The following is a 25,750-nucleotide window of genomic DNA, read 5'->3' as shown; positions in this document are numbered from 1 at the left end:
TTTATTGCACGTATAAACACATCACTAAAAACAATTACAAAAGTGACAGGAGAAGTACAATTGGCGGCCTTATTGCTAAATAGCAATTTCGTCCAGGCAACCAATGACGTACCTGACAGAGGGTAGCAGTAACTGTCAATACTATTCAGAGGCGGAAGACAGGAGTCCTAGTATGGCTTTTTAATAGACTACTCTGGGCGCCATCCCACTCGCGTCAGACAGAGTACTGCGGGGCGGAAGGCAAGAGGGAAACCACTGCCCTACTTTTCCCTAAAAAAGTAGCATGGAAATGCTGCACCGACAAGTGGCTCTTAAATTGATGATGATGAACCAGGAAAAGTCACGTTAAAGCTGTACAACGCCATCTGTTGTTGGTGAACGTAGCCTGGAAAGTCCTTCATTGTCTGAATACCATAAACCCTTCATATTTATTCATTTGTTAAGTACGGAAATATACACTCCTAAATAATAATCTAATGAAGTGTTTCCAAATGTTGTCACTTACGATAAATGTATAGTTTCAACGGAAACTGTAAATTATCTTTTATGACAAGATATACTTAATTTATTTTCAAGATACAAATATGTTTTACATTTACAATGTTATTAGTCGTATAGTTTAGTTAGTTGATTTTTCATTAGTTCATTTTAATATAGTCGAAATTGTAATTGAATTATTCTATAGGTTTATTACTTACTTTATTAGGTAAGAATGTCCGAAAGCTTTCGTATTATTTGTCTGTAAAGATTCATAAATAAAAAGCATTTATTCGTAGACAAGAAATAGTTATAGGTACAGAAATGTCTTATAAATGGTCAATTAAGTAGCTTATATTTCTCGTGTCTTTATGTTTGGATTGTTTTAAGTACTTATAATAAGTTAGATATAGCACTATACTAACACAAGGTACTTACAGAGTATAAAACATATAAAAAGCCCTTTTTGCTCAAGCAGAAATTTCTTCCAGGCAACCTTTAGATAGATATAGAAAAATAATAAGTAGGACATTACGTATAGAAGCGGATTAGTGCTGTTTGTGCTGTTTCTAAAATAAATAAAAACTACCTAGGTACCTATATACGATAGATTTATCACTAAATTAAAAATTGTAACAGCAAAGTCCGCAGTAAAGTATTGGAGGTTTTACATAATAATAGGTACAACTTTACTTACCTACCTACCTAATAATCAAATTCGGTAAGACAATGCATATATATAAATTCCACCAGTCGGAGACTTCTCTTGCAGAGTGTGCGGTAGAGTTTAGGATTGGCTTGCACAGCCATGAAAGAAAGTGCATTTCTTCGAAGGAATGAGGGTGTAAATCGTCTGAAACAGACGTACAAGGCTAATGAGATGATACATTTATAATTTAGATTAGGAAACATTTTAATCTGTCTCTCATTTGTTGGTATTAGTTACTTAATAAGGAATCTTGCGGCATCTAGACATGAATAGTATTCCAAAATTACTAATTCCCACAATTTTAACATAACTCAGTAACCATATCATCACTACATAGTATAAAACAAAGTTGCTTTTTCTGTCCCTATATCCCTATATACGCTTAAATCTTTAAGACTACGCAACGGATTTTGATGCGGTTTTTTTAATAGATAGAGTGATTCAAGAGGAAGGTTTATATGTATAATAACATGCATTAAATAGTGGAGAAATACTGTTATTTTTGAGGTTTTTAATGTGATGTCGTAAATAATTTAATTTTTCACCCGAGCGAAGCCGGGACGGGTCGCTAGTTCATTATAATTTATCGTTCCTATAATTGTTGATAAGTAGCGCATGGACCATAAATGAATGCTAAATACCACATAGTAAATGTCTGTGGCGTTCAGAAATAACGAATCATGTGTTTATGCGAATTTAATCTGGCTTCATGTGAATTATGCCACTTCTGATTAAGTACCAGCGACGTACAGTTTGCATATTTTGTACAGTCGCTTACAGATCACGTTGGTCTAACAGTAAGCTCGGTGACGCACGGGTACTTAGGTCATCTTGCAATGGATGTAACAGGATATCTTCCGCTTCTTCTTCAATCGTGTGGATTGTGAGGTAGATGACCAAACTCATCAACCCTGGTGTCAGGGTTATTATTGAGCCGCCAAAGGCCCTGAGGCACGGCTCATCTTACTCTTTGGACAATAACTAACTACTAACCTAACCCAACCAAACTAGGGATCACAAAGTCATTTTTGTGATTTGTCCCCACCGGGATTCGAACCCGGGATCCCCAGATCGTGAGCACAGCGCTCAACCACTGGACCACCGAGGCCGTCATCCATTTTACGCTTTATACATATACCTGGGAAAGACAAAACATGAGAGACTCTACCTCTCTCTCTCTTGTATGTGGAAGAATAACATTAGAATGATTTTAACAGAAAATCGGTCAGAATCCGTGATACCCAATCCTGTTCGGAGAACACGTGATTTCAATCGTACTTCGTAATTCGTAGTGTCATAGGTTCTTTTTTTTTTTGTCGTGACTTATTGTAGATTTGCCGCAGATGGCATTAACTACTTGGCCGGACAAATGGGGACTGAGGGCTCTCATCCGGTACAACGTTTAAGACAACAGGCCTGAGGGTGCCCAGTGTCATAGGTTCGAATCCCAGCTACGGATCTAAACCACTGAATTCGACTTAATGAGTTTGAATCCATGTTTCGATCATAGATAATTATCACGTGGTTTTCATGATTTGTGCCCGGTTAATAGCAATAAGCTCGCCTTAACATCGCCGGCAAAGAGTGTATATTCATACACCTCTGTCTACCCTTTTCGGAATACAAGCGAGATGTTATGTTATTATGTTATGTTTTATGATTAACGGAAAACCTGCACTTTTCTTTACGTACACATCCTTTTTTTATCGACGGTTTTATTCTATTCCTTGATTTTTTTAACACATTGATAACATTACTATTTGTCTCTTTTAAAAATGAGGCACAGTTCATCAAATCCGATATCCCTAAACATCACTGCAATAAAATTAAATACTATCTTCATACACTTCCATCGCTCACAGTACAAGCGAAACGCAACGAAGGATAAACATTCGCGATATTATTTATGTTATGTTCGATTCACTATCATGTCGTATGCGCCGGCTCTGCGCACATCCATCAACCCCCACCGCTGGTGTTCGACTGATGGTCTCTGTATTCCCACCCCTCAGGGAAAGTGGAGGGGGTAGGCCACGCCCATTCGAGCTTGAAGTTTGTTCAGAAAAGGACGTAAACGACAACCGATTAACTAAGGGAATTTACACTGTAATGTTCTGTGGGAAGAGTGAAGTTTATTTGAGGAATTTCGTAGTTGCAAAATGAAACGGCGTAAGGAACGATTCCATTTTTAAACTAAAAGCTACTTTCTTTTGTTTTGTTTCACTGTTCGTTTTTGAGTGAGAGGGCAATGCGGAGTAGGGTTGTGCAAAGTCGATATTTTTTTATTCTTTTTAATATTATTTTACCAGTAATTGGTTTCTGCATACGAAGTGGAGAGTAAAGAATTGAGACGTCGCAGGTAATTATTGTAGGATAGTGATAAGATCTCTTTGTTCGTGTTCTCGTTATCACGGGCGGATCTCCGGAATGCAGGAATCGTTATGTAGAGTTTTTATGACTTACTTTAACGGATAAAATATAGACTGGCTTGTACTTATCTTTACTAAGTAATCTTGGGACTTGAGAATAAGTAAGTTTGGTAAGTTGTATTGGAATTACGAATCTGTATTTTTAAAAGATGCTGACTAACCTTTAAAGTTACTTTATAATTAATAACTGACAACATAACATGAACAGCCTATTACGTCCCACTGCTGGACACAGGCCTCTCAAATTCTCAATCAACAGGAGGGTATGGAGCATACTCCACCACGCTGCTCTACTGCGGGTTGGTGAAGGTGTGTTTACGGCTAATAACCGGGATGAACGGCTTAACGTGCCCTCCGAAGCACGGAATCATAATCATTTATTGCAAGGCACAGGTGGTATACAGGATATGGTAGGTATATTATGACTCTTTATTTTTTCAGTCAATCAGGTGATTTAAGTCTGTAAAGTCCTTAACAAAGAGGACACCTAACAACTGATACCTTTATATTCCGGTACCTATTAGTTATAAAGTGCCCTCCAAAATACATTTGTTATAAAACACCAAAGATCATTATTTTTTTTTATAAAACAGAAAACAATCAGTTGAAATAAACAATCACCTGACAACCATTTTTTTTTTAAACTTCCCGCATCTAGCCGTAACCACTACCGACATACATACACAAACCGTATAGTAATGTAACCACAGATATAGAGAGAATGGCTTTCATAACGTAATTATGTAATTGCAAAAAAAAGGTATGTTTGTGTTCATACAATTTGTCAAACTTACATTATCTAGTAGTCTCTATATCTATTCAAATTCAAAAGTCAAAAATATCTTTATAATTCAGTAGGTAATATAGTTACCAGTATATAGTTTCAGTAGGTAATAAAGTTATGGGGCGGAAGGCAAGAGGGAAACCACTGTGCTATTTTTCCCTAGAAAAGTAGCATGAAGAATGCTACACCGACAAGAGCGTGTCTCTTAAATTAGTGATGATGATGAATATAGTTACACTTTGAAACTTAATTTTTATGTCTCATCCGCCTAAATCTACTGCAGCTTCTCACAACCAGCAGGGCTTACATGTGCAACGTCGATGGATTCAATATATTTTTTTCGAAATCGATAAGTTTGTTTTTTCCCTAACATGCGTGACACGTGACTCTATTCGTATTTTGACAGAACAACATGATTTACTTGGGTTCACATATTAGCACCAATGGACAAAACGACATAATTATATCTTATCGTCAGAATCGATAAAATGACCGTGACAAAATTTTATCACGTCGCGCACGTTAACCCTACAGATCTATAACTATGATCGTAGCCAAGTGGTGTAACCCAGATAAGCTCGTGTTTACTGCCGACTTATCTCAAACTACCTGCAGGCTTGTCTATGCTTGAGGTGTGTGCTATATTTATGGCTATTGACAACTCATTATACCAAGATACCAGGTTTATCTTTAACTACTGGTCCAAATTAGTTGTAGTTTTGTTAGAGCTGTGAACAGCTTATAAAAAAAAATCTACCATAAACAGTTTAATTGGTGTTACTTTTGAACGTTCTTCTTTTCGTGTGGGTTATGAGGTGGATTACCAACCTCATCAAACCTGGTGTCAGGGTTATTATTGAGCCGCCAAAGGCCCCTGACATGGCTCATGTAACGACTAGGTACATACTGGGAACTGGGTAGTAACTGGGACCAACAGCTTAACGTACAGCGGTCCTAACCAAACTAGGGATCACAAAGTGATTTTTGTGATGTGTCCCCACCGGGATTCGAACCCGGGGCCTTCTGATCGTGAGACCAACGCTCAACCACTGTACCACAGAGGCCGTTTGAGCGTTAAATTATCACAAGAGCTGTTTTTTTATGAGACTTATTGTAGATTTGCCGCAAATAGCATTAACTATTTTTCCGAAAAAAGAGCTGGCAATGGTGCCTATTGAATATAAACTTAACCTAATTTTAGTTTGATAGCTTAAATTAGTGCCGTCCTTTACTTACGATAACTGCAAGAAAGGGATAGAGGTAGTCTTGGTCCTGGAAAATTAAGTTAAAACTAGTGTTTCGGTGTTGAGTGCTTCTTGTTACTGCGCACGCACTCAACTGGACAACTTGACTCGCATTGGTGGCCAGGGGGGTTAAAATGGCCAGATCGAAGCAATTCATCTAAGAAAGCAACTTTTATATATAATAACTTTTTAATTGCAATTTGACATTTGCGCATATAAAAGTAAGTGCGCAATGCAAACAAATGTCAAATAGCAATATTGCTTACTTAGATGAATTGCTTCGATGTGGCCATTTTAACCCCCCAGTTCTCTGCGTACTGGCATGAAGGCACTCGTTGAAGGAGTCCTCATTCAACAAAAAATATATCTACAATGTCTTTAAAAGTCTTAACTCTAGTTTACGAGTAATACTTTACAAGACCAAAGAAAAAAAGTTTATAACCGTAACATACTATGCCTATAAATCAATTAGCTAATGATCATTGAAAAACCAAACACGTTCGCGGTAAGATTTGCTTGGGATCAAGGGATCAACTCGTGCGCATAGGAAATACGAGCGCTGTCAGCGGGGATTACTGCGGATCAGACTGCTTGACAGATGGCCGAGATGTTGGAATTGTCCCGGAATCGAGATATACTTACTTACTAGTAATTTTAAGAAATGATCCGAAAATCTGTCCAGGGCCAATTTTGTACATCCTTAGGGTTCGTGAAACGATTTCATAAAGTCGGAGTACCTAATACATTGTTCCAACTTCCGCAAATTCTACCTGTATATTTGCAAAAACTAAACAAAATATTTGCAAACTGGATACTAAACCGCCTCCGTGGTTCTACGATTGAGCGATGGGCTCATGACCCGGAGGTCTTGGGTTCGATTTCTGGCTGGGACACGTCTAACAAAAACTCACTTTGTTACAATGTGCCTGGGTTCTACAGGACATTGCAGGCTGAAATCACCTGATTACCCAAAAAATAAGATGATTGAAGGCACGTTTATCAGTCGGTCCCGGCTACTATTTGTAGATTCTGACTTATTGTTGATTTACTTGACCGGAGTAAATGTACCTCTATACGGATATTTGACATCCTCTACAAGTGTCATATATGAGAAACAAAAGAACAAGAATGCATCTTACAATATCCAAGTAATAAACATTCAAGGTGAATGCCTCTGCGCACGACTGATCCAGTTAAAGCCAGTGATCAATGGCAGTTGTAATTAGTAAGTAGGAATAGAATTCAAGATATTTTGGTATGTTCATAATTTTACTTAACTTATGAGGGATTACTATGTTCAAAAACGGGAATCGGTGATGTGGGACACAAAGCCGCTAGATTTAAATGGAATTGGCCGGATATGTTTGTCGCATGCACCCTGAGCGGTAGGCACGGATCGTTACGCACTGGTTGCCTCATGACGGGTACAGGTGTCGTGGTAGACCTCGAGAGAGATGGTGCGACGACTTGGACTCTTGCTGGAGGGACTAAAAATATAAAGAGGAAGGGATGCCTTTGCCCAGTAGTGGGATCTTCTAGGCTACATTAGATTATTAAAGATTATGTTAGTTTCAATTTAGGCAGAATAATAAGATTACGAAAGCGGTGACAGCGGTGAGGAGCTCGGTGGCGCAGCGGTAAACGCGCTCGGTCTGCGATTGTTGAAGTTAAGCAACTTTCGCAAAGGCCGGTCATAGGATGGGTGACCACAAAAAAAAATTTCATCTAGAGCTCCTCCGTGCATCGGAAGGCACGTTAAGCCGTTGGTCCCGGCTGCATTAGCAGTCGTTAATAACCACCAATCCGCACTGGGCCCGCGTGATGGTTTAAGGCCCGATCTCCCTATCCATCCGGGAATAGGGAAGGCCCGTGCCCCAGCAGTGGGGACGCTAATGGGCTGATGATGATGAAAGCGGTAGCTTCTTCCAAAAAAGCTATCTCTATCTTTATCTTCTTCTTCTATCGTATGGGTTGTGAGGTGGAGTACCAACCTCACCCGGTTACTACTTCCTGGTGTAAAGTAGTCGTTACATGAGACATGTCAGGGGCCTTTGCCAGCTCAATAATAACCTGACACCAGGGTTGATGAGGCTGGTATCCTCATAGCCCACACGGTAGAAGAAAAAAGATAAGACGAACCGCAAAACCATTATAAAACTATAAATGTTTATTAAACAAACCAAACAAGATTCCACCCGCGGTCTAGAATAAGCTCACTAATAGGCGAATGTCGCGATCGATTACCGACGCGCGCGCCGCGTGGCGCGGGACACATGTGCGTCGAGTTACCGGCGCCGGCGCACACGGATAAAGATATTCCTAACTCTAATTAGGATAGGGGGACATACTGAAAATACATCAAAAAATCTTGCAATATTAATAAAAGAAAACTTACTTTTTAAAAGTGTATTGTGTTTAAATATGACAACGTAACAACACATAATATAAGCTCACGACTATATCCCAATTAGGGTAGTCAGAGGTATACCCATCTGAACTAAGTACCCACACCTCACCGAGCTTTCTGTTAGACCAACGGGCCAGATGGTTTAAATATGAAAGTTAATAAAACCTGCATTACATTGTAACATTGTTATAATAGACACAGAGCATGTAATCAGACATTATTACATCAGTCGTATGGGTTGTGAGATCAATGACCGATCTCATCAGAAAAAAAACTATAAAGTCTTAAGGTCAACTGTATACTGTACTACTGTATACTGCACTACTGTACAATGTGCTACTCTATACTGTACTACTGTATAATGTCCTATACACTATACGACTGTATACTGTACTACTGTATATGCAGTAGTTTTAGGCGGATGAGACGTTCGTTATGTAAAAATGACGATTCAAAGTGTAACTATGTTAATTGTTATTTATTAAATAAAGATATGTTTGTTTTTGAATATATTTACTGCATATATAAGTACTAATAACCGACTAACCAAGAAGAGCTTAGATTGATCAAATTACGAGAAGGCGAACGTCGTGTCTTCTAAAGAAGGCAAAGAATTGGGCCTTGATAGATAAGGCTACACAAGAGCGTGACTCTTAAGTTAATGATGATGATGATAATAAGTACTACACGAGTTACAAATAAACCTACATGAAAATAGAAAATAAGAAAAAAAACACTTATTATTTCATATAAATAGGACACACATGATGGAAACAGATAGTTATCTAAACAGATCAAAAGACTACCTTCAATCATTCCGTAACTTCAGGTCGTAAAGTCTACTTCACAAAGGTAGTTCTTTATTTAACACTTCACTTCATAAACTGAGAACAAGCATAAGACAAAGCGTATTAAATTATCAAAATTTACAACCAGAACTTCATGGAGACATGTTTATATAGTATATAACATTTATATTCAAAAGCGGGATTGGAAATAACCACTAAAACACCCTTTGTCGTTTAAGCGGATAAATCAAGCGACGCTAATTCCGGTCACAACATGAAAGATGAAGATTTCAGCGTGGAGCGGTGAGGATTGTGAAGACCAAAAAATAATTAAACGCTCACATTTAGTTCCAGTGAAGGAAGTCCTAATTAAATATCCATACATCACGCTCCGTGGCCGGTGCCTCTATTACTGGACGCGTTACCACCGGTTCTCACTTGTAACTAGTTCAAAATTGGGTCGTGTTAACTAGGTTTAAGATAAATTATGAAATTCTGATTACTAAATAAATTCAGACTAACAAAAAGCATTTTCTTTTTTCTATTTAACTTGTTTATGATTTTTAATCGAGAAAAACATAATAATAAGTCAGACATTTTATCACGTTTTTCTATAACGTCACAGTGTGCCTTTTTATACAAATTCTATAGTAATTTAGTGTTTTGACGTTTAGTAAAAAGTGACTGAATTAACTAGTTGGAAACTAGCCTATTATGATACTTAATGTTTATAGACGGCGATACGGCTCGCCACTTATCACGTTGGTATAAAGCTCGGTGAGGCGATGGATGTACCTCTGACTACCCCAATTGAGATATACTCGTGAGCTTATGTTATATGTAGGTAATGTATTTGGAATGAAATTCAACACTTGACACTTCAGTATTATCATAAAAAATAAATTGCAAGTGTATTTGGTAAGCGAGCGGCTCACAAACAAATAAGATTTTAGGCAAAAGCAAATCTAAAGTTTACAAAAATCGCGACGAGACGACAAATTAAAAGAGTAAATAAATAAAAAAATATGTAATAAAATAAACTTCTTAAAATAAAAATATTGACTCTGGTTCCTGCAGACACCTCCTTATTTTATTTTAGGTTAATTACAAGACGGGGATTTTATGCCTGTCGATAACCGATCCGACCCGATCCTCTTCAGAGGATAAGAAAATGACATATACATATAACTTAAAATAAAATTATATGGTAAGTAGTGGAATTAGTATCATTGTCACTCTTTCTTATCCTGTATTCACATGTTACTTGTTATGGTTAAAAAAAGATATACTTATGAAACTGCAATATAAACAATTCTGCAATCTCACGTTTTCATCACGTAGGTACAGTCATGAGCAATATCATGTACCCACTTTAGAACCCTGTCGCTCTATCATATTTGACATTTAACAAGACTTACGGTTTAATTTGTCAATAAAGTTAATGTGACATGGTTTCAAAGTATAGACATATTAGTACTCGTGACCATACTTCGAGTTGAATTCGAGAACGCATGGTACCATATTAAAGTTCCCCGTTTCGCAGTTATTCATGTGGAATGGTTAATAAATCCCGTGTCATCGTGTGCGACTATTTCTGTCGCGCGGCGTTACGCGCCTTTTACCATCTGCATACAGAATTAGGAACATTTTTTATAAGAGAAAGAAAAAAACTCACTTTGATGATGACAGTTCGAAACATCCTGAACCTGAGAAGAAATCCTGATAAATAAATGCTACTATAGTATTAATGAATATTTTAATGATTCGGATTTAAACATTTAAAAGCCTCCTTCTCTCTTGTTTTTTCTTTTGTTGTGCCCAAAGGGTCTGTGATGTGAGACTCAAATGTAACTGACCAACTTGTACACCATCATAGTATGCAAATAAAGAATATTGAATATTGAACATAGTTTATTTCCCAAAAACAAGTAATAACTATCATCACGCTTGTGTCTCCGAAGGGATAAGCAGAGGTGTATAGTATATATAAAATACCCACTCCTAGCCAGCTATGTTTAAGTTCCATGTCATATATGGCGAGCCTATTGCTATTAACCGGGCACAAATCCTGGAAACCGTGATTTCAAATAACTATGATCCAAACGTTGCTAATTCAAACTCATAAGTGGTATAGAACTGGAAGTCGAACCCGTGACATTATAATCAGCGCCACTTTTTTTTTATTTATTTATTTTATTTATAAAGGTACATACAACATTACAGTGTAATCCAATGCGCTGTATGACGAGAAAAAAAAACAATATAAAAACTAATATAACACAAAGTAAACAATGAATGAAAAAAGAAACAAAAAGAAAAATAAGACTATGAACATGAAAAACACTAAAAAAAAATACAATTTCAAAATTAAAAGGTAAACTATCACACGAAAAAATTAAAATAATAATGGAAAAAAAAACAAAACAGTAAATCATTAACAAATCTTCTCGCAAAATAATCTAGTAACAGCTAGGCTGTGTATGGCATTTGCTGACCTGCAGCCGTTTCGGCATTATTTATAATTCTATTGTTAATTACTAAGTACAATTTAACTACGTATATATGTCATCATCGTCATCAGCCGTACGACGCCCACTGCTGGGCATAGGCCTCCCCCAAGGATCTCCACGACGATCGGTCCTGCGCTGCCCGCATCCAGAGGCTTCTCGTGACGTATATACGTATATAATTATGTATTTTTTGATGAATAAATATTTTGTTTCTTTCTTTATAATGTAATACATTGTTTTAAGTTTACGCGGTTATTATCATAATTAAAGCACATAATAACGGGTTCTTACCGCGTCATCCCGTGATCATGGCACTTGCAACAGTGTCGAAATATCGGGAGTCTCATATCCCCATTTAAACGCGGTAAGAACCCGTTATTATGTGCTTTATAATGTAAGTCACTCGTCTCCGAACACGGCTATTACGGATTCACAGATGAGCAATATCAGGTATCCACTTTAGAACCCTGTCGCACTATCATATTTGACATTTAGTGAGACTTACGGTTTAGTTTGTCAAAAAAGTTAATGTGACATGGTTTTAAAATATATACTTATTAGTTCTCGTGACCGTACATGTATTATGACTTTTCTTTGTTTATCCTAGTAACAAAACAAGCCTATCCATCCACATTTTCAACATAATGCCCAACCAGAACAAGAACAAACTTACAATCCAGCTACACTCTTCGGTTCCTCAATATAAAAAGCCCATGCGCATATCATTACGTGACATCCGTCGCAGCTGACGTCGGCGGGGCGCATGCGCGGGTGCGCGGGGAAGGGGGTTGCGCGTGCGATGCTATCGCTGGATATACGGTGACAAGCGCGCCCATTACCTGGATATATGGGGGGTGACAGTACGGTGTGCAGAAGGGTAGATTCGTTTGGGATAAATACTTTTCTTTAAACTTCATTTTAACTTACAGAGACTAGCCATAGAGGCGGTCAAACTCCTCGCATCGACGAAACTTCCAGGACCGCAATACCAAACCCGCCGGCGTGGTCGACGATTTCCCTCATTCAGCGCTTATCGCTCTCGGCCCAATTCTTCTTCTAATCCTTTTATCTCTTTTTTTGTTGGGATAGTGGGGAAGTTTTAGGGCTCGAATAACAGATTTCCACTCCTCGCGATCTTCTGCAACTTCTGTAGCTTGCTCCCATGACATGCCGGGAGTTTTCAACTCTCGGTCAACCGAGTGTCGCCAGGTCTCTTCGCGCCACTCTCTTTTGCGTTTTCCACGCGCACACCAGCTCTGAGCTCGTCGGAACCGGTATTCCACAGGTCTTCTGACGACATATCGGCGCATTAGGTCCGATTTTTTTTTTAATACTGTCCTCTCAAACGATGCGCTGAGCCGAGTTTCGCGCTCAACTGGGCACTCTCAGGTCTGTTGTCTTCAATTTTTGTACCTGGTGAAACCCCTCAACCCCATGTGTCCTAAAATACAATAAGTCACAGCGTGAAAAAACTGTATATAAACTGTTACGAGTACATAAACTTAAGTCCGTAACCAAATGTGGCTGCAAGTTGTGGCTATACCCACCCATTATAATAGGCATGTCAAATCTTCATACAAATGTATGTTGTCACGCGTGGTATCACATTATTCCCTTGTATCCTTAGTTGTCGGCATATGCTAACTGTACCATAACAAGGTTTAGTCAAGCAAGGAAATGTAAACGAGCCTGTCAACGCGTCCCCGCACCCCACCTCTACACACACGATTCTATAAACAGTTTACATTCAACACTTATTACTGAATAAGTGCGAGCGAAATAGAAAATACGTCCCCTCCCCCTCAATCCCCTCCCCACTCCTTAATGGCTGATTAAGACCAAAGTAAGACATACATCCTAAGATACATACAGATATGTTCCTTATTAGTTAGGTTAGGTTAGGATAGGCTTTGAAATAGACTACTCTGAGCGCCATCACACTCGCATCAAACAGAGTACTGCGGGGCGAAAGGCAAGAGTCCACTGCCCTGTTTTTTCCTAAACAGTAGCAGGAAGGATGCTACACCGACAGGAGCGTGGCTCTTAAATTAGTGATGAGGAATCTGTTTCGTTTCAGTAAAAGGAAAACTTTGAATTGTATCACGCAATGTGTAGCAATGACTACTTGGGTGGCCGAATGGGGAGCGCTGAGAGCTCTTACTCGGTACAAAATTTAACACAACAGGGTTGAAGGTGTACTGGGTAATGGGCCGATAGCAATAAGTACCGAATGAGGGAAATCGTCGACCACGCCGGCGGGGTCAGGCTGAAATGTTTGTTCTTGCGAGCTGGTTGGCCGCCTCTATTGCTAGAGTAATCGGGTCGTCAAACAAAAACTACCCTGGAAGGGTGTACTAAAAACGGAATGTACGTGAAACATATACTATAAACCTTTAACCAGACAGATACCAGAATCAGCATTATACTATACAAGTTTATCGTGACGTTGTAGCCAAGGTGTCGCCACATTCGGTTTGGTGGCATTTCTCAAAAACCCCTTAAAAGGACATCGGTAAGGGCCAATTAAAAACCTTATAATAATACCTTTTTTATTCATTAGGGATCAGGAATGCTCATTTTATTTCAACTCAGAAATGCTAAGAACCTTTTTAAGTTAGACCTTTTTTAATGTTAAGCAATTTTACCGACATTGTAGGGTAGTTGAATAATTCGAAGTGATAAAGACGGGTTTGTAATTGGCAATTTATTTGCTTTAAAGTTTATTGCACAGAGATAAAATGTAGAAAAGTTGTGGATATATAGTATTTTTGCGTGACTGAATGAAATAATTTTTAATGGTGATACTAAGTATTTGTTTTTATTCACTTAACTTTTACATACACATCTTTTCACGAGAAGTAATATCAATAAAACATATACCTACCACCATTATTTGCCTTTTCCCACAAAGTAGAAACATTTTATTTACAAAAAATACGAAATTCATAAAATGGTCGACCACAAACCAGGACCAAACGCAAAAACCCGAGACATGGCCTATGTAATGCCTTATTTTTAACCTGAATTGATGTAGATTTTTCGCAAATGGCATCATCTACTTGGCAGGACAAATAGGGAGCGCAGAGTCATCTGAGGGGATTATATTGTGAAGAATTAATCGACTCTAGTGGGCCAACACATCTCTCGGATATTGTGAGTTTCCTCACGAGGTTTTCCTTCACCGCTGAGCACATGATAATCATTTAAAGATCCAAATAAGAATCCAAAAATCATTCGTTTAGGCCCACCGGATTTGAATCACGAAGAAAACGAGAATCTACCCTCTATTAACTAGAAAACAACGACACAGGATCCACATCCACCTATACCGCCATAAATCGACCGCGTGGGAGCGCGCGCGCCTCCATCTTTCCACGCATGCGCACAATTCTCCCGGGACTGTCGGCGCGGGCGCACTGTGATCCCGTCTGCAGATGATAGAAAGAAAGAAACATTTACGATTGCGGATTTGCATACGCTTGTAAAAAAACAAGCGTGATTGAAGTTGAATGAGCCAATGTTGAAGTAATGTGAACTGAACAGCGAGCTAAAAGATTGAAAAGATCGGTTTTGTCACATTAATGTATTTATGTATTCCTTTCTTACGTATGCTGGTGAGGTATAGGTATCTAGTGGGGTAGGCAGATAAAATTATTTATTTATTGATTCAATCGTATCAGATTTACAAACTAGCAGTCCATTTCATCTTATTGCATTGTAAAATGATTCCGTGCTTCGGAAAGTACGTTGAGGCGTTGGTCCCGGCCTACTAGCCCAAATAACTCCACCAACCCGCAGTGGAGTGTGATCCATAACATACCCCCGCATGTTGATTGATGGGTTTCATACACACATAACATAACATAAACAGCCTATATACGTCCCACTGCTGGGCACAGGTCTCCCCTCGTCATATACGTATAGAGGGGGTATGGAGTATACTCCACCACGCTGCTCCACTGCTGGTTGAGCTAAATCATCACGTTGTTTTATTTATTGCATCTTTGGAAAAGCATTAAATTACTGACTCACGTACTTCTTCTTCTTCTATCGTGTGGGTTGTGAGGTGAATTACCAACCTCATCAGCCTTGGTGTCAGGGTTACTATTGAGCCGCCAAAGGCCCCTGACATGACTCATATATAACGACTACGTACTTACATCAGTAAGTAGTAACCGGGACCAACGGCTTAACGTGCCTTCCGAAGCACGGATCGTCTTACTTTCGGACAACCAGGTGATCAGCCTGTAATGTCCTAATCAAACTAGGGACCACAAAGTAATTTTGTGATATGTCCCCACCGGGAATCGAACCCAGGACCTCCGGATTGTGAGTCCAACGCTCGACCACTGGACCTCGGAGGCCGTTCACACGAGAGGAGGAGGTCTCACGTACTTAATAAATAAAACATATAAGTTATTACAAAACATACCCAGATAAAAAAGTGAACCCATAACCATGATTGTAACACCCACACATTGAAACAACTAATCTGTCGTTCCCCTCACCCTTCACTAACCGATCTTTGAGCACCAGTAATGTTTACCCAAAGTATTATACCTCGAGGCGCCGCACTATCTAATAATCTCGGTAGTCGATGGTACAACACTATATGGGGGTGAAAATCACTTCGCATGAGATAAAGCATGCTTCGCTTGGAAATGCCACACACTGATGAGAATGCATAAAAGTGAACAGATTGTTTGCTGAAGCGAGGATAGACTGCTTCTATGCAATAATGAGGAAGAGAGGCGCCTCGACCCTAAATCGAATGTGTACGAGTTCGAACAGTATCCTGGGTGTGCTGGTCGGCAGGTGGGACGCGCCTATGTTCGCGCGGTGGATGCAATTGCACACATCTAGCAATCGTTAAAATAATGTATCAATATCGTTAATTTATTTTGTGTCTTCTACTAACAATAGGTTAAGACTGCATTTTTTACTAACAACTATGGATTGTAAATCTGAAAATAAATGATTATTATTATTATTATTGTTTTTTCATGTCTTTATTGTAGGCTGGCCACAATGGTAACTAAAAACAAAATTTAAAAACAAACAAGCGTCAAACTTCGCTTGTTTTAATTTTGATTTCCGTTTTTTTTATTCAGAAGACGAATAAGACTCAACTATTTAACGATAGGGTAAATCTGATGAAAAATATCATATTTTTATTAAAATACATTTTCTATGGATATTTTTGCTATCTATTGTTACGTAAACATAATTTGAACTCAAAAGATAAATATTCATTTTTTTATTATATACGTTTTTTTACTATGTCCCGCTTTCGATGAAAGAATCCCGCTTTTTTCACTCAAAAAGTTCCAAAATCCCGACTTGGCAAAAAAAATCTGGCAACGCTGATTAGCACTAATGCGCGATCGTCACGCCATTGTGGGTGATGATGGGAAAAAGCAAGTGTTCTTCACATTTATGAGTTATTAGGGTCATTAGGATGAAATGATTTAAATCTGTTTGGGGGATCACATAGGAAGAGGAAGACTGTGTTATTGAATAAAACGTGGTCACTTTTAAGGACATGTGATCGTTGACGACATTCGGAGGACCAATGTTGGGTGAGAACCCTCAACGCTCTATTGACCGGCCAAGTAGTTAATACCGTTTGCAGCTAATCTACAAGTCATGTCAAAAAAAAATTTAAATAAAAGTTAGTTTTTTTTAATTTTTGTTGTTATTATTCTATTACGAAATAAATGAATATGAATATATGAATATTATAAGTGAAACGTGAGCTTATGTTAATATATTACAAAAAAAATATTTGTGGAGATTTCTCATTAGCATTAAGGCCGCCATTTACTTGTTAAGAGTCTTTTTGTAATTATTTATTTTTTTATTTTGGTGCAATAAAGTGTATTTGTATTGTATTGTAGCATTGTCTACATCTATCGTCTAGATCTATAGTTATTATTGGACTGTTTCCGTGCTTCGGAAGGCACGTTAAGCCGTTGGTCCCGGTTACTACTTACTGATGTAAGTACGTAGTCGCCTTTGGCGGCTCAATAGTAACGCTGACACCAGGGTTGATGAGGTTGGTAATTCACCTCACAACCCACACGATAGAAGAAGAAGAAGATTGGACTGTTAATCTTCCTAAGAAAATAAAATAAAATAAAATAAATAAATAAATCCTAAAACGCAACAAAGGACATGTTCGGGTGACGTTTGAGGTGTTCGCCGATTGTCATCCATAGTAAATTTTAGTTTTTGCGTAGTTTGTTTTTTGCTAGCGAATATGAAAAATGCTCAAAATATACTGATAGGTTTTTATTAACATCTAGTTAGGCTTTCGATTCTCTCATGAAATTCAAATTCGAGTTTAACCATGAAATCTACATCCACGTGTAAGTAAATCTACCAAGATATCATTAGATAATCTTGTCCAGGAAATCCATCCATGATAATAGACAAATCCCCATTTCATTTTGGTGTTCACAAAAAATATCTTCTATCGTGTAGGTTGTGAGGTGGATTACCAATCCCATCAACCATGGTATCAGGGTTATTATTGAGCCTCCATAGGCCCCTGACCTGGCTTATGTAACGACTATTTACTTACATCAGTAAGTAATCGAAAAAAAACCTGGACCAACGGCTTAACGTACTTTCCGAAGCACGGATCATCTTACTTTGGTTTCAGGTAATCAGCCTATAATGTCCTAACCAAATTAACGATCACAAAGTGATTTTTGTTATTTGTCCCTACCTGGATTCGAACCCGGGACCTCCGGATCGTGACCACAACGCTCAACCACTAGATCACGGAGGCCGTGAAAATAAAAATATTATAATTAATATAACATACTTAAACTTAAACATAAACAGCCAATATACGCCATAGGTACTCCTTGGGACAGGCCTCCAACATACTCCATAATTAATGGAGCATCAACATAATATGGAGCATACTCCACCACGCTGCTCCACTGCAATAATAGTTATATTGTAATAATGACTAATAATACTCTAGGAGATTATTAATTTTATTTTTCATAACAAATATATCTCCAATTCTCCATTTGCTTTTTCCGGGACCAACATCCCTAAATTTTTCGCCCTATTTATTACAAGCGTTTCACAGATGGGGGTAGACAGTAGACATGTCGCGTACAATTGTAACGCAATTTGTCACCCGACCCTCCTCGGAGGGCTCGCAATGTCCACAATACACACCTTTGTTGTATTGTGAAGGTGGAAACAAATTGATTCGGATTACTACTAGTAAAGCAGTGCTTTTTTTCAGTTCAATGAGGGACTTTTCTTCAAAAGCAATATAGATGGCGCTGTATACACTTTTCTTCGTTTAACCTTCTAATTTCATCGTTGGCACTGGGCCCGCGTGATGGTTTAAGGCCCGATCTCCCTATCCATCCATAGAGAAGGCCCGTGCCCCAGCAGTGGGGACGTTAATGGGCTGGTGATGTGACCTGCAGGAATCGGGGCCATTGTCTGTCAACAAACGTTTTACTTGTGCCTGGAGTGCACTCACCACTAGTGTCATTCCCTTCCGCACCATGCCATGACCACCGCACATTAAGTGCACATGTTTGTTCTCTAACACTACAATGACGGCAGAACTGCACAAATCACGCCAGCTCTCTCTACGATCAATCTGCGTTGCTCGTTGTTGCTTGGTGTTGCCAATGCTAATTAATTCGTCGGCGCAGGGGCATTGTATGTATGATGATGGGAACAATACAAATGGTGGTTATTGTGCTCTTGTAACTTAATGGGTTTGGTATTATTCTATAATGTGTTTTGTAAGTGCCACTTAGAAACAGGATGATTTTATTTTTCATAGAGTATTCTCTATTTATTCTTCTCCCTCCATTTTCAGTCTGCGAAACTTTAGTGACCCAGGATTTTACTACCACCTACCATCAATACAATACAATACAAATACACTTTATTGCACACAACTCATACTGTACTTTCTGGCGGCCTTATTGCTAAGCAGCAATTTCTACCTGGCAATCAGTGGCAAGAAAACATTCAATCAATCAGGATGACGTTATGGTGAAATTTTACCTGTTATTCTTTAAAAAAGAATAATTTATTATACTCTGAGAAGTGTGTCAGGCAGGATTGAAGCTAGTGGAATTCCATAGTCTTTGCTTACCCAGGTGGGAAATCGGCGTGTGTATGTTCTCGTTCTGTTTAAAACAGATAAAACCTACAAAACGGACACAACAATTCTACAAAAAGTCAATATCTCCGTTCGTATAGTAACACTAACCTAACAAGTTTCCCTCGAAGCATGTTAGACATGACATTATTTAAAGCACGCCTTGTGAGACATTAAAACAATATGGAGGTGGTCGTCAAGTGATTTACACGATTATTGTACGTATAAATTAGCCGCTAACGAACATTTTACGATGTCGACCTGCTCAGTTTACGATCAAAAGTATTAGGGGAAAAGTGGCAGTTGTTTTTATACCTTTTTTTAGTGTTACCAGGTTTAAAAAGTCGGACGGAGGGGAAAAATACGGGACTTGGTCTTTTAACCCGGGACTCGCAATGAGAAAATGATACGCTCACGGTAATCAGAGATACGTCCATCGCAACATGAACTAAGTACCCACATCTCGCTGCGCTTTTTGTTTAGACAATTACTTACGATGACAATTTAAAAAAGACGGAATATACAGAAGTTACGAGTTGTATCGTTGATGACTAGTGGATATTTCCATGTCGTGGCCAGATCGTAAAATTGATCATTTCATGATGTGGTCGACCATTTCATGAAATGGTCATATTTCGTGAAATGGCCAACTTAAGTTGACCATATCGTTGAAACGTCAACGTTAAATGATATATCAATCAACGTTTGGCCATATCGTTAATGTAGGCGGAGTTCAAAATTATGTACCTATTCGATATGGAAAATTGAACAATAACATTGATTCATCGATTATAATATCAATCAAGTTTTAAATATAATAATCGACACCAGCGCCACTATCGGTGATTGCCAACGTTTGGCCATATCAAGAAGTAATCATGCATTTAGTTGCTCATATAGTTAAACGTTTTGTGTTCATTGATCTGGCCAAACCACATCATGGTGTAGCCAACGAATGATATTTTATTTCATGAAATATGACCATTTCATGAAATGATCGAGCACATCGTGAAATGATCAATTCTATGATCTGGCCACGACATCTCCATATTGTCAATTGGGATATAGGCATGTAAGATATATTAAAAGAAGAAAATATTTATTATTTACTAAACGGCTTTCATAGTAATTACTTGTTTATATACAATTTCTTTTAAAAAAACAGACCTTTTGATGTCCGCTCGTTGGTTAGGTACGCGTGACAGATCTTAGAGCCATGAAAACCGGGACGTGCCTAATTCCATACTCGTGTCGGGACCATTCGGGACATCTGCCAACACTATTTTTTATCCCACATCCCAAAGGATAGAGACGCGACAGTAAAACATAAACGTTATGGTGACAAGTGGGGTGCTTCATCGAAAAAAAAAACACATATTATTATGGACTTTTTATTACATTTAACTTGAGAGTAAAATGACGCAAATTAACTGTTTAAGTATACTTAAATTGATTATTTTTATCCTATTTATTTTCTTGTTACTAATTTATCCAATATTCTTAATAAGATTGAATTTTTTGAGAATTAAAGTAACCACTTAGTAAAGAAGGAATGGATGGAGATATCAAGCAAATATAACACAACCACAGAAGTTGCAATGCTTCTTTGTTATCGTGTAACCACAACTGGCGCTTGAGTTACTACGCAATGAACAGCGGGTAAATCGATGTAGCGGCACAGAATAAATAATAGTACTACGGTAGCGGTCTACGGAAGTAGTTAATGCCATTTGCGGCAAATCTACAATATCTCGTCTAAAATAAAATAAAAAAAAAAAACAAAATAAAGGTAGCGGTCCAGGCAGATATGTGTTAGTACTAGTGATGTTCCGAATATCCGTATTCGTATCCGTATCCGCGGATATCCGAGATAAAAGAAAAATCCGTATCCGTGTCCGTTACTTTTCACGCGGATCTTTTTCAGGTGATTAAGTAGATTTATTAAATAAAAACCTATAAAATTCCATTCAGATTGTTTTTATTTCTTAAAAATCAAATATTTGGCACCTTTATATTGCAAAAAAAGCATTTAGATAGATAGATCTTTATAATGAAAGCAAGATAAAATATTACTGTTATAACAATGAAATAACTATAACTTCAATCTTTTTTTTTTAAGAAAATAGAGATCCGTATCCGTATCCGCGGATATACATTTTTAACTATCCGGCACTAGTTAGTACTTCACGCGTCGACGTGAATAAAGGTAACAGGCGACATACGGACTCTTGTAGGTAATTAGTAGGGCATAATTCCCTTGTTCCTATGATCTGTGAATGAAGCTAATTGGCCACTTGACAGTTGTAACAATAAAATATGTAATATGTCGGATATGGTAGTTTATCATACAACGAAAAATATGCAATAGTATTTTTTTATTAAGATCATTTTTAAATATTTTATTTTTACAAAATAAACAAAAACTATCTGTCAGGTTTCTAGTTATACTGTTTGACAGTTTCTGTGCTTATTAAAATGTGACGTCACTGGGCAAAATGGCCACGTGACCAACCGTTTTCGCGCGAGATGTGAAATTAATGAAGAAAAATATGTCTTTTTATATTATATACAGCTTTTTCGAGAAAATACATACATAAAACATAAACAGCCTATATACGTCCCACTGCTGGGCACAGGCCTCCCCTCAATCAACCGGAGGGGGTATGGAGCATACTCCACCACGCTGCTCCACTGCGGGTTGGTGGAGGTGTTTTTACGGCTAATAGCCGGGACCAACGGCGTAACGTGACCTCCGAAGCACGGAATCATGTTACTTTTTGGGACAATCAGGTGATTCAAGCCTGAAAAGTCCTTACCAAACAAAGGACAGTCTCACAAAGTGATTTCGACAATGTCCCCATCGGGAATCGAACCCGGACCTCCAGATCGTGAGCCTAACGCTCTAACCACTAGACCACGGAGGCTGTTTCGAGAAAATAAAATATTTTAAGAGGTTATACCTACTAAGCGTTTGTTTATTTTAAATACTTATCCGAAAACTGTCAAGTAGTCAGTTGACAAATTCTGATAATTCTGTGCAGATACTGCGTCACTGGCCCCGTGACCGCGGGACTTCTTTTGTGATGCGAAAGTCTATAAAATTCTATACACAAATATCTTTATTCAGTATGTATAATAGTTACACTTAGAACCGCCAATTTTCACATAACGAACGTCTCATCCGCCTAACTACTGCAGCTTCTCATAACCCGTGTAGCCGGGGAAAAGAAGCTGCAAGAAAAACGTAGGCACGGGGAATTAGACGTTCTTAAAAAAATACAAAAATACATTACATAGGTACCTATTGCATACGGTTTAAGTACATAAATTGAACAATCCTAGTGTTCTTACTGCACTAACTTTGTCTAAATTTACCGCCGCATTTGGCAAGGGACTCGGGTAACTTTACCCAGCATTAGAATAATTGTAATTTTAAATAGAATAGAAATGGGCCGTCTGTTTAATGTATGCAGAATCCTAAGATAATGTGATTATTCAAATGTGGGATCGACACAGTAAACCTAGCCGCGTCAACCTTTACATAATAGTTCCTATTGACCTTTATAATTCGGAGCGTACGTAGTATTATTCCTTATTCTGATGACGTGTGTGAAAGAGAAGCACCATGGAAAATGCAGCGACGCTATTTTTAGTAATAAAACTGTTTTAAATATCAAAGTTATTTGACATTCTTCTTTCGTGTGGGTAGTGAGGTGGATTATCCCCGTCAACTCTGACTTTGACATATGACAATATACACGCCTACATACAAACATACATAAACTCATGCCTATTTCCTACAAAGGTAAGCAGAGACTATGGACTTCCATTTGCATCGATCCTGACACACTTCTCTTGCTTCCTTCACGTTCTACTACTAGTTCTACTTGTGATGGTTGTACCTCTGACTACCCCAATTGGGATATAGCCGTGAGCTTATGTTATGTGTTGTGTGGCAGTCTCAATGTTTCTCTGTTCTCCTTGTAAGCATAGGTTTTGTAAACTAGACGGCATTCTCAATGTTCCTCTGTCCTCCTTGTAAGCATGATGAAACCAGACTTCTTAATTGTCTCCATTGCTAACAGCACCATCTCTTTAATTCCAGGTGTTAAAGTACTGCGAGCATCTCCATGGCAAGTGGTACTTCAGCGAGATCCGTGCCATCTTCTCACGGCGCTACCTGCTGCAGAATGTTGCTATCGAGATGTTCCTGGCTAGTAGGAGTGAGTATACTTATTTATACACAACATTTATGATACTAATACAAACATTCTTACATATCTAACACATATAGTCATCATCTTCCCGTTTTTACCTGAAGATTTCGTGGCGGACCCCAACTAGTTGAGCAGCTAGTTCCGCCCACCTGCAACAGATGGCGCCACCATTCAATAATGCGGTCCTGAAACCCGCAAGCAAAGTTTTCGCAGCTCGACGGATATATACAACTTCCAATATGGCACCGTTGGATTGTCTATTCCCAGTCACACTACCAACTTATAGCTGGCGGGGTACTATGCTCTACTATGCTCTGTTCGGTACCCCGAAAACATCCTCTTCTAAGATCCGGTTTTTATAGACTGCCTGTCTGCCTCCAACCCGCGAAGGGAAAACCAGCCCAATACAGGTTTAGGTGACATACATCTGAAACGTATTTCTCGAGTATGTGGGTTTCCTCACGATGTTTCTCTTCACCGCTAAAGCATGTAATAATACTTTTATGTTCCAAACATGAATTCGAAAATTATTCATATATGCTCGTGCTGCGATTCGAACCTGCAACTCCACAATTTTGATTACTCACTTACATCAGTAAGTAGTAACCGGGACCACCGACTTAACGACTTTTTTTCTGAAGAAGTATGTATTAACTACTTAGCCGGAAGTCAACAGAAAACTTATTATTGGAGAACCTCGCTTCATATTTTTTTAAGATAATTTTAATTGCTATGTCGAACAAGACATTGGTTGGCGAAGAGTGTATACCTCTGCCTAACCCTTCAGGGGTACAGGCGTTGGACAATGCGCTCCATCAATCCATTAATCGCATTCATATCCGCGCCAATCAACATGCCATGGAACATTCTAAGTTTTTAGCACCCTCCTCTCCCAGACATGGACCTCTAATAAATCCTAACGAAAGTTTGTGGCAACTTTCCAGCGTCGATCTTCTTCGCGTTCCCGGACCAGACGACGGTGAAGAAGGTGATCAAGGCGCTGCCCCGCGTCGGAGTGGGCATCAAGTACGGCATCCCGCAGACCAGGTCAGTGCACGCTTCATGTCAAGGATTCCCAAACTTATAAGATTACGGATCATTCACCCGAAAGATGTAATATACTATCCTGACGACCGATTATTACTCTAGCCATAGAAGCGGCCAATACCGACCCGCCGTCGTGGTCGACGATTCATCTCATTCAGCGCTTATCGCTATCGGCCGACTAGGTTCGATTAATTCTTTCAATATTATCTTCACAGACGACGCCCTGAGCCGAGGTTCGCCCAACTGGGTACCCTCAGGCCTGTAGTCTTAAATTTCGTTCCGGGTGTCATTTGTCCGGTCAAGTAGGATCATTCACCAAAATCCATCAAGTATCTTATGGAACCCCTTATGATTTTTTTACAAAACAATGTCACTGCAATTTACATAAGAAAAAACCTTTTTTTTAGAAATATTTTAAAAGTCTAAAACTTTGTTTTTTACGTAACGAAGAGTTGTTTCACTCTGGCAATATTTATTATTAACAGATAAAAATAAATAGTTTTGTGGAAGCCTGATTTCTTTTCTACGGAACATTGCGCATCATATATATGTATTTTCCCAAGGTAAGTGTTAAATTGAGATTCACGTGATATCTATTTTGTTTAGAACAATCATATTATATTTTACATTTATTGTAAAGATAACGTACCTACTTTTTTAGTATAGTGCTGCTATCTGTTAAAATTACCGTGTACTAAGCGAAGGCTTTACTTGTGAATCATGTCTCGCTTCGTCGATTGTAAGTATGTGTTCAATACAACATTTAACGGTCGTTAGATGGCGCTACTTGTGTCATTTTAATTTTATTTTAGCTGTACCATTTTTCAGAATCAATTCAAATTCAATAATATTTATGCAGTAGGTAACATAGTTACACTTTGAATCGTCAATTTTTACATAACGAACGTCTCATCCGCCTAAAACTACTGCAGCATTTTGTCTACCTACTTTCATTATTACAATAGAATGTACGCAAGGACGATAAAGAA

The 25,750-nt window shown here is 38.5% G+C and overlaps 1 protein-coding gene across 1 annotated transcript in view; it reads left to right on the top strand.

Moving 5' to 3' along the window:
• Positions 1-25,750, top strand: part of LOC126375406 (neurobeachin) — a gene marked incomplete at its 3' end in the record, with an annotated part of 592,334 nt that overhangs the window by 488,052 nt on the left and 78,532 nt on the right. Inside the window, exons 38-39 of the mRNA XM_050022313.1 lie at positions 23,603-23,720; positions 24,641-24,761. Of these exons, the coding sequence (XP_049878270.1) occupies positions 23,603-23,720; positions 24,641-24,761 (239 nt within the window). The remainder of the gene's footprint in view (positions 1-23,602; positions 23,721-24,640; positions 24,762-25,750) is intronic.

The sequence above is a fragment of the Pectinophora gossypiella genome, chromosome 19, assembly GCF_024362695.1.
Source record: "Pectinophora gossypiella chromosome 19, ilPecGoss1.1, whole genome shotgun sequence".
Lineage (NCBI taxonomy): Eukaryota > Metazoa > Arthropoda > Insecta > Lepidoptera > Gelechiidae > Pectinophora > Pectinophora gossypiella.
This window is presented reverse-complemented; position numbering and strand designations above follow the sequence as displayed.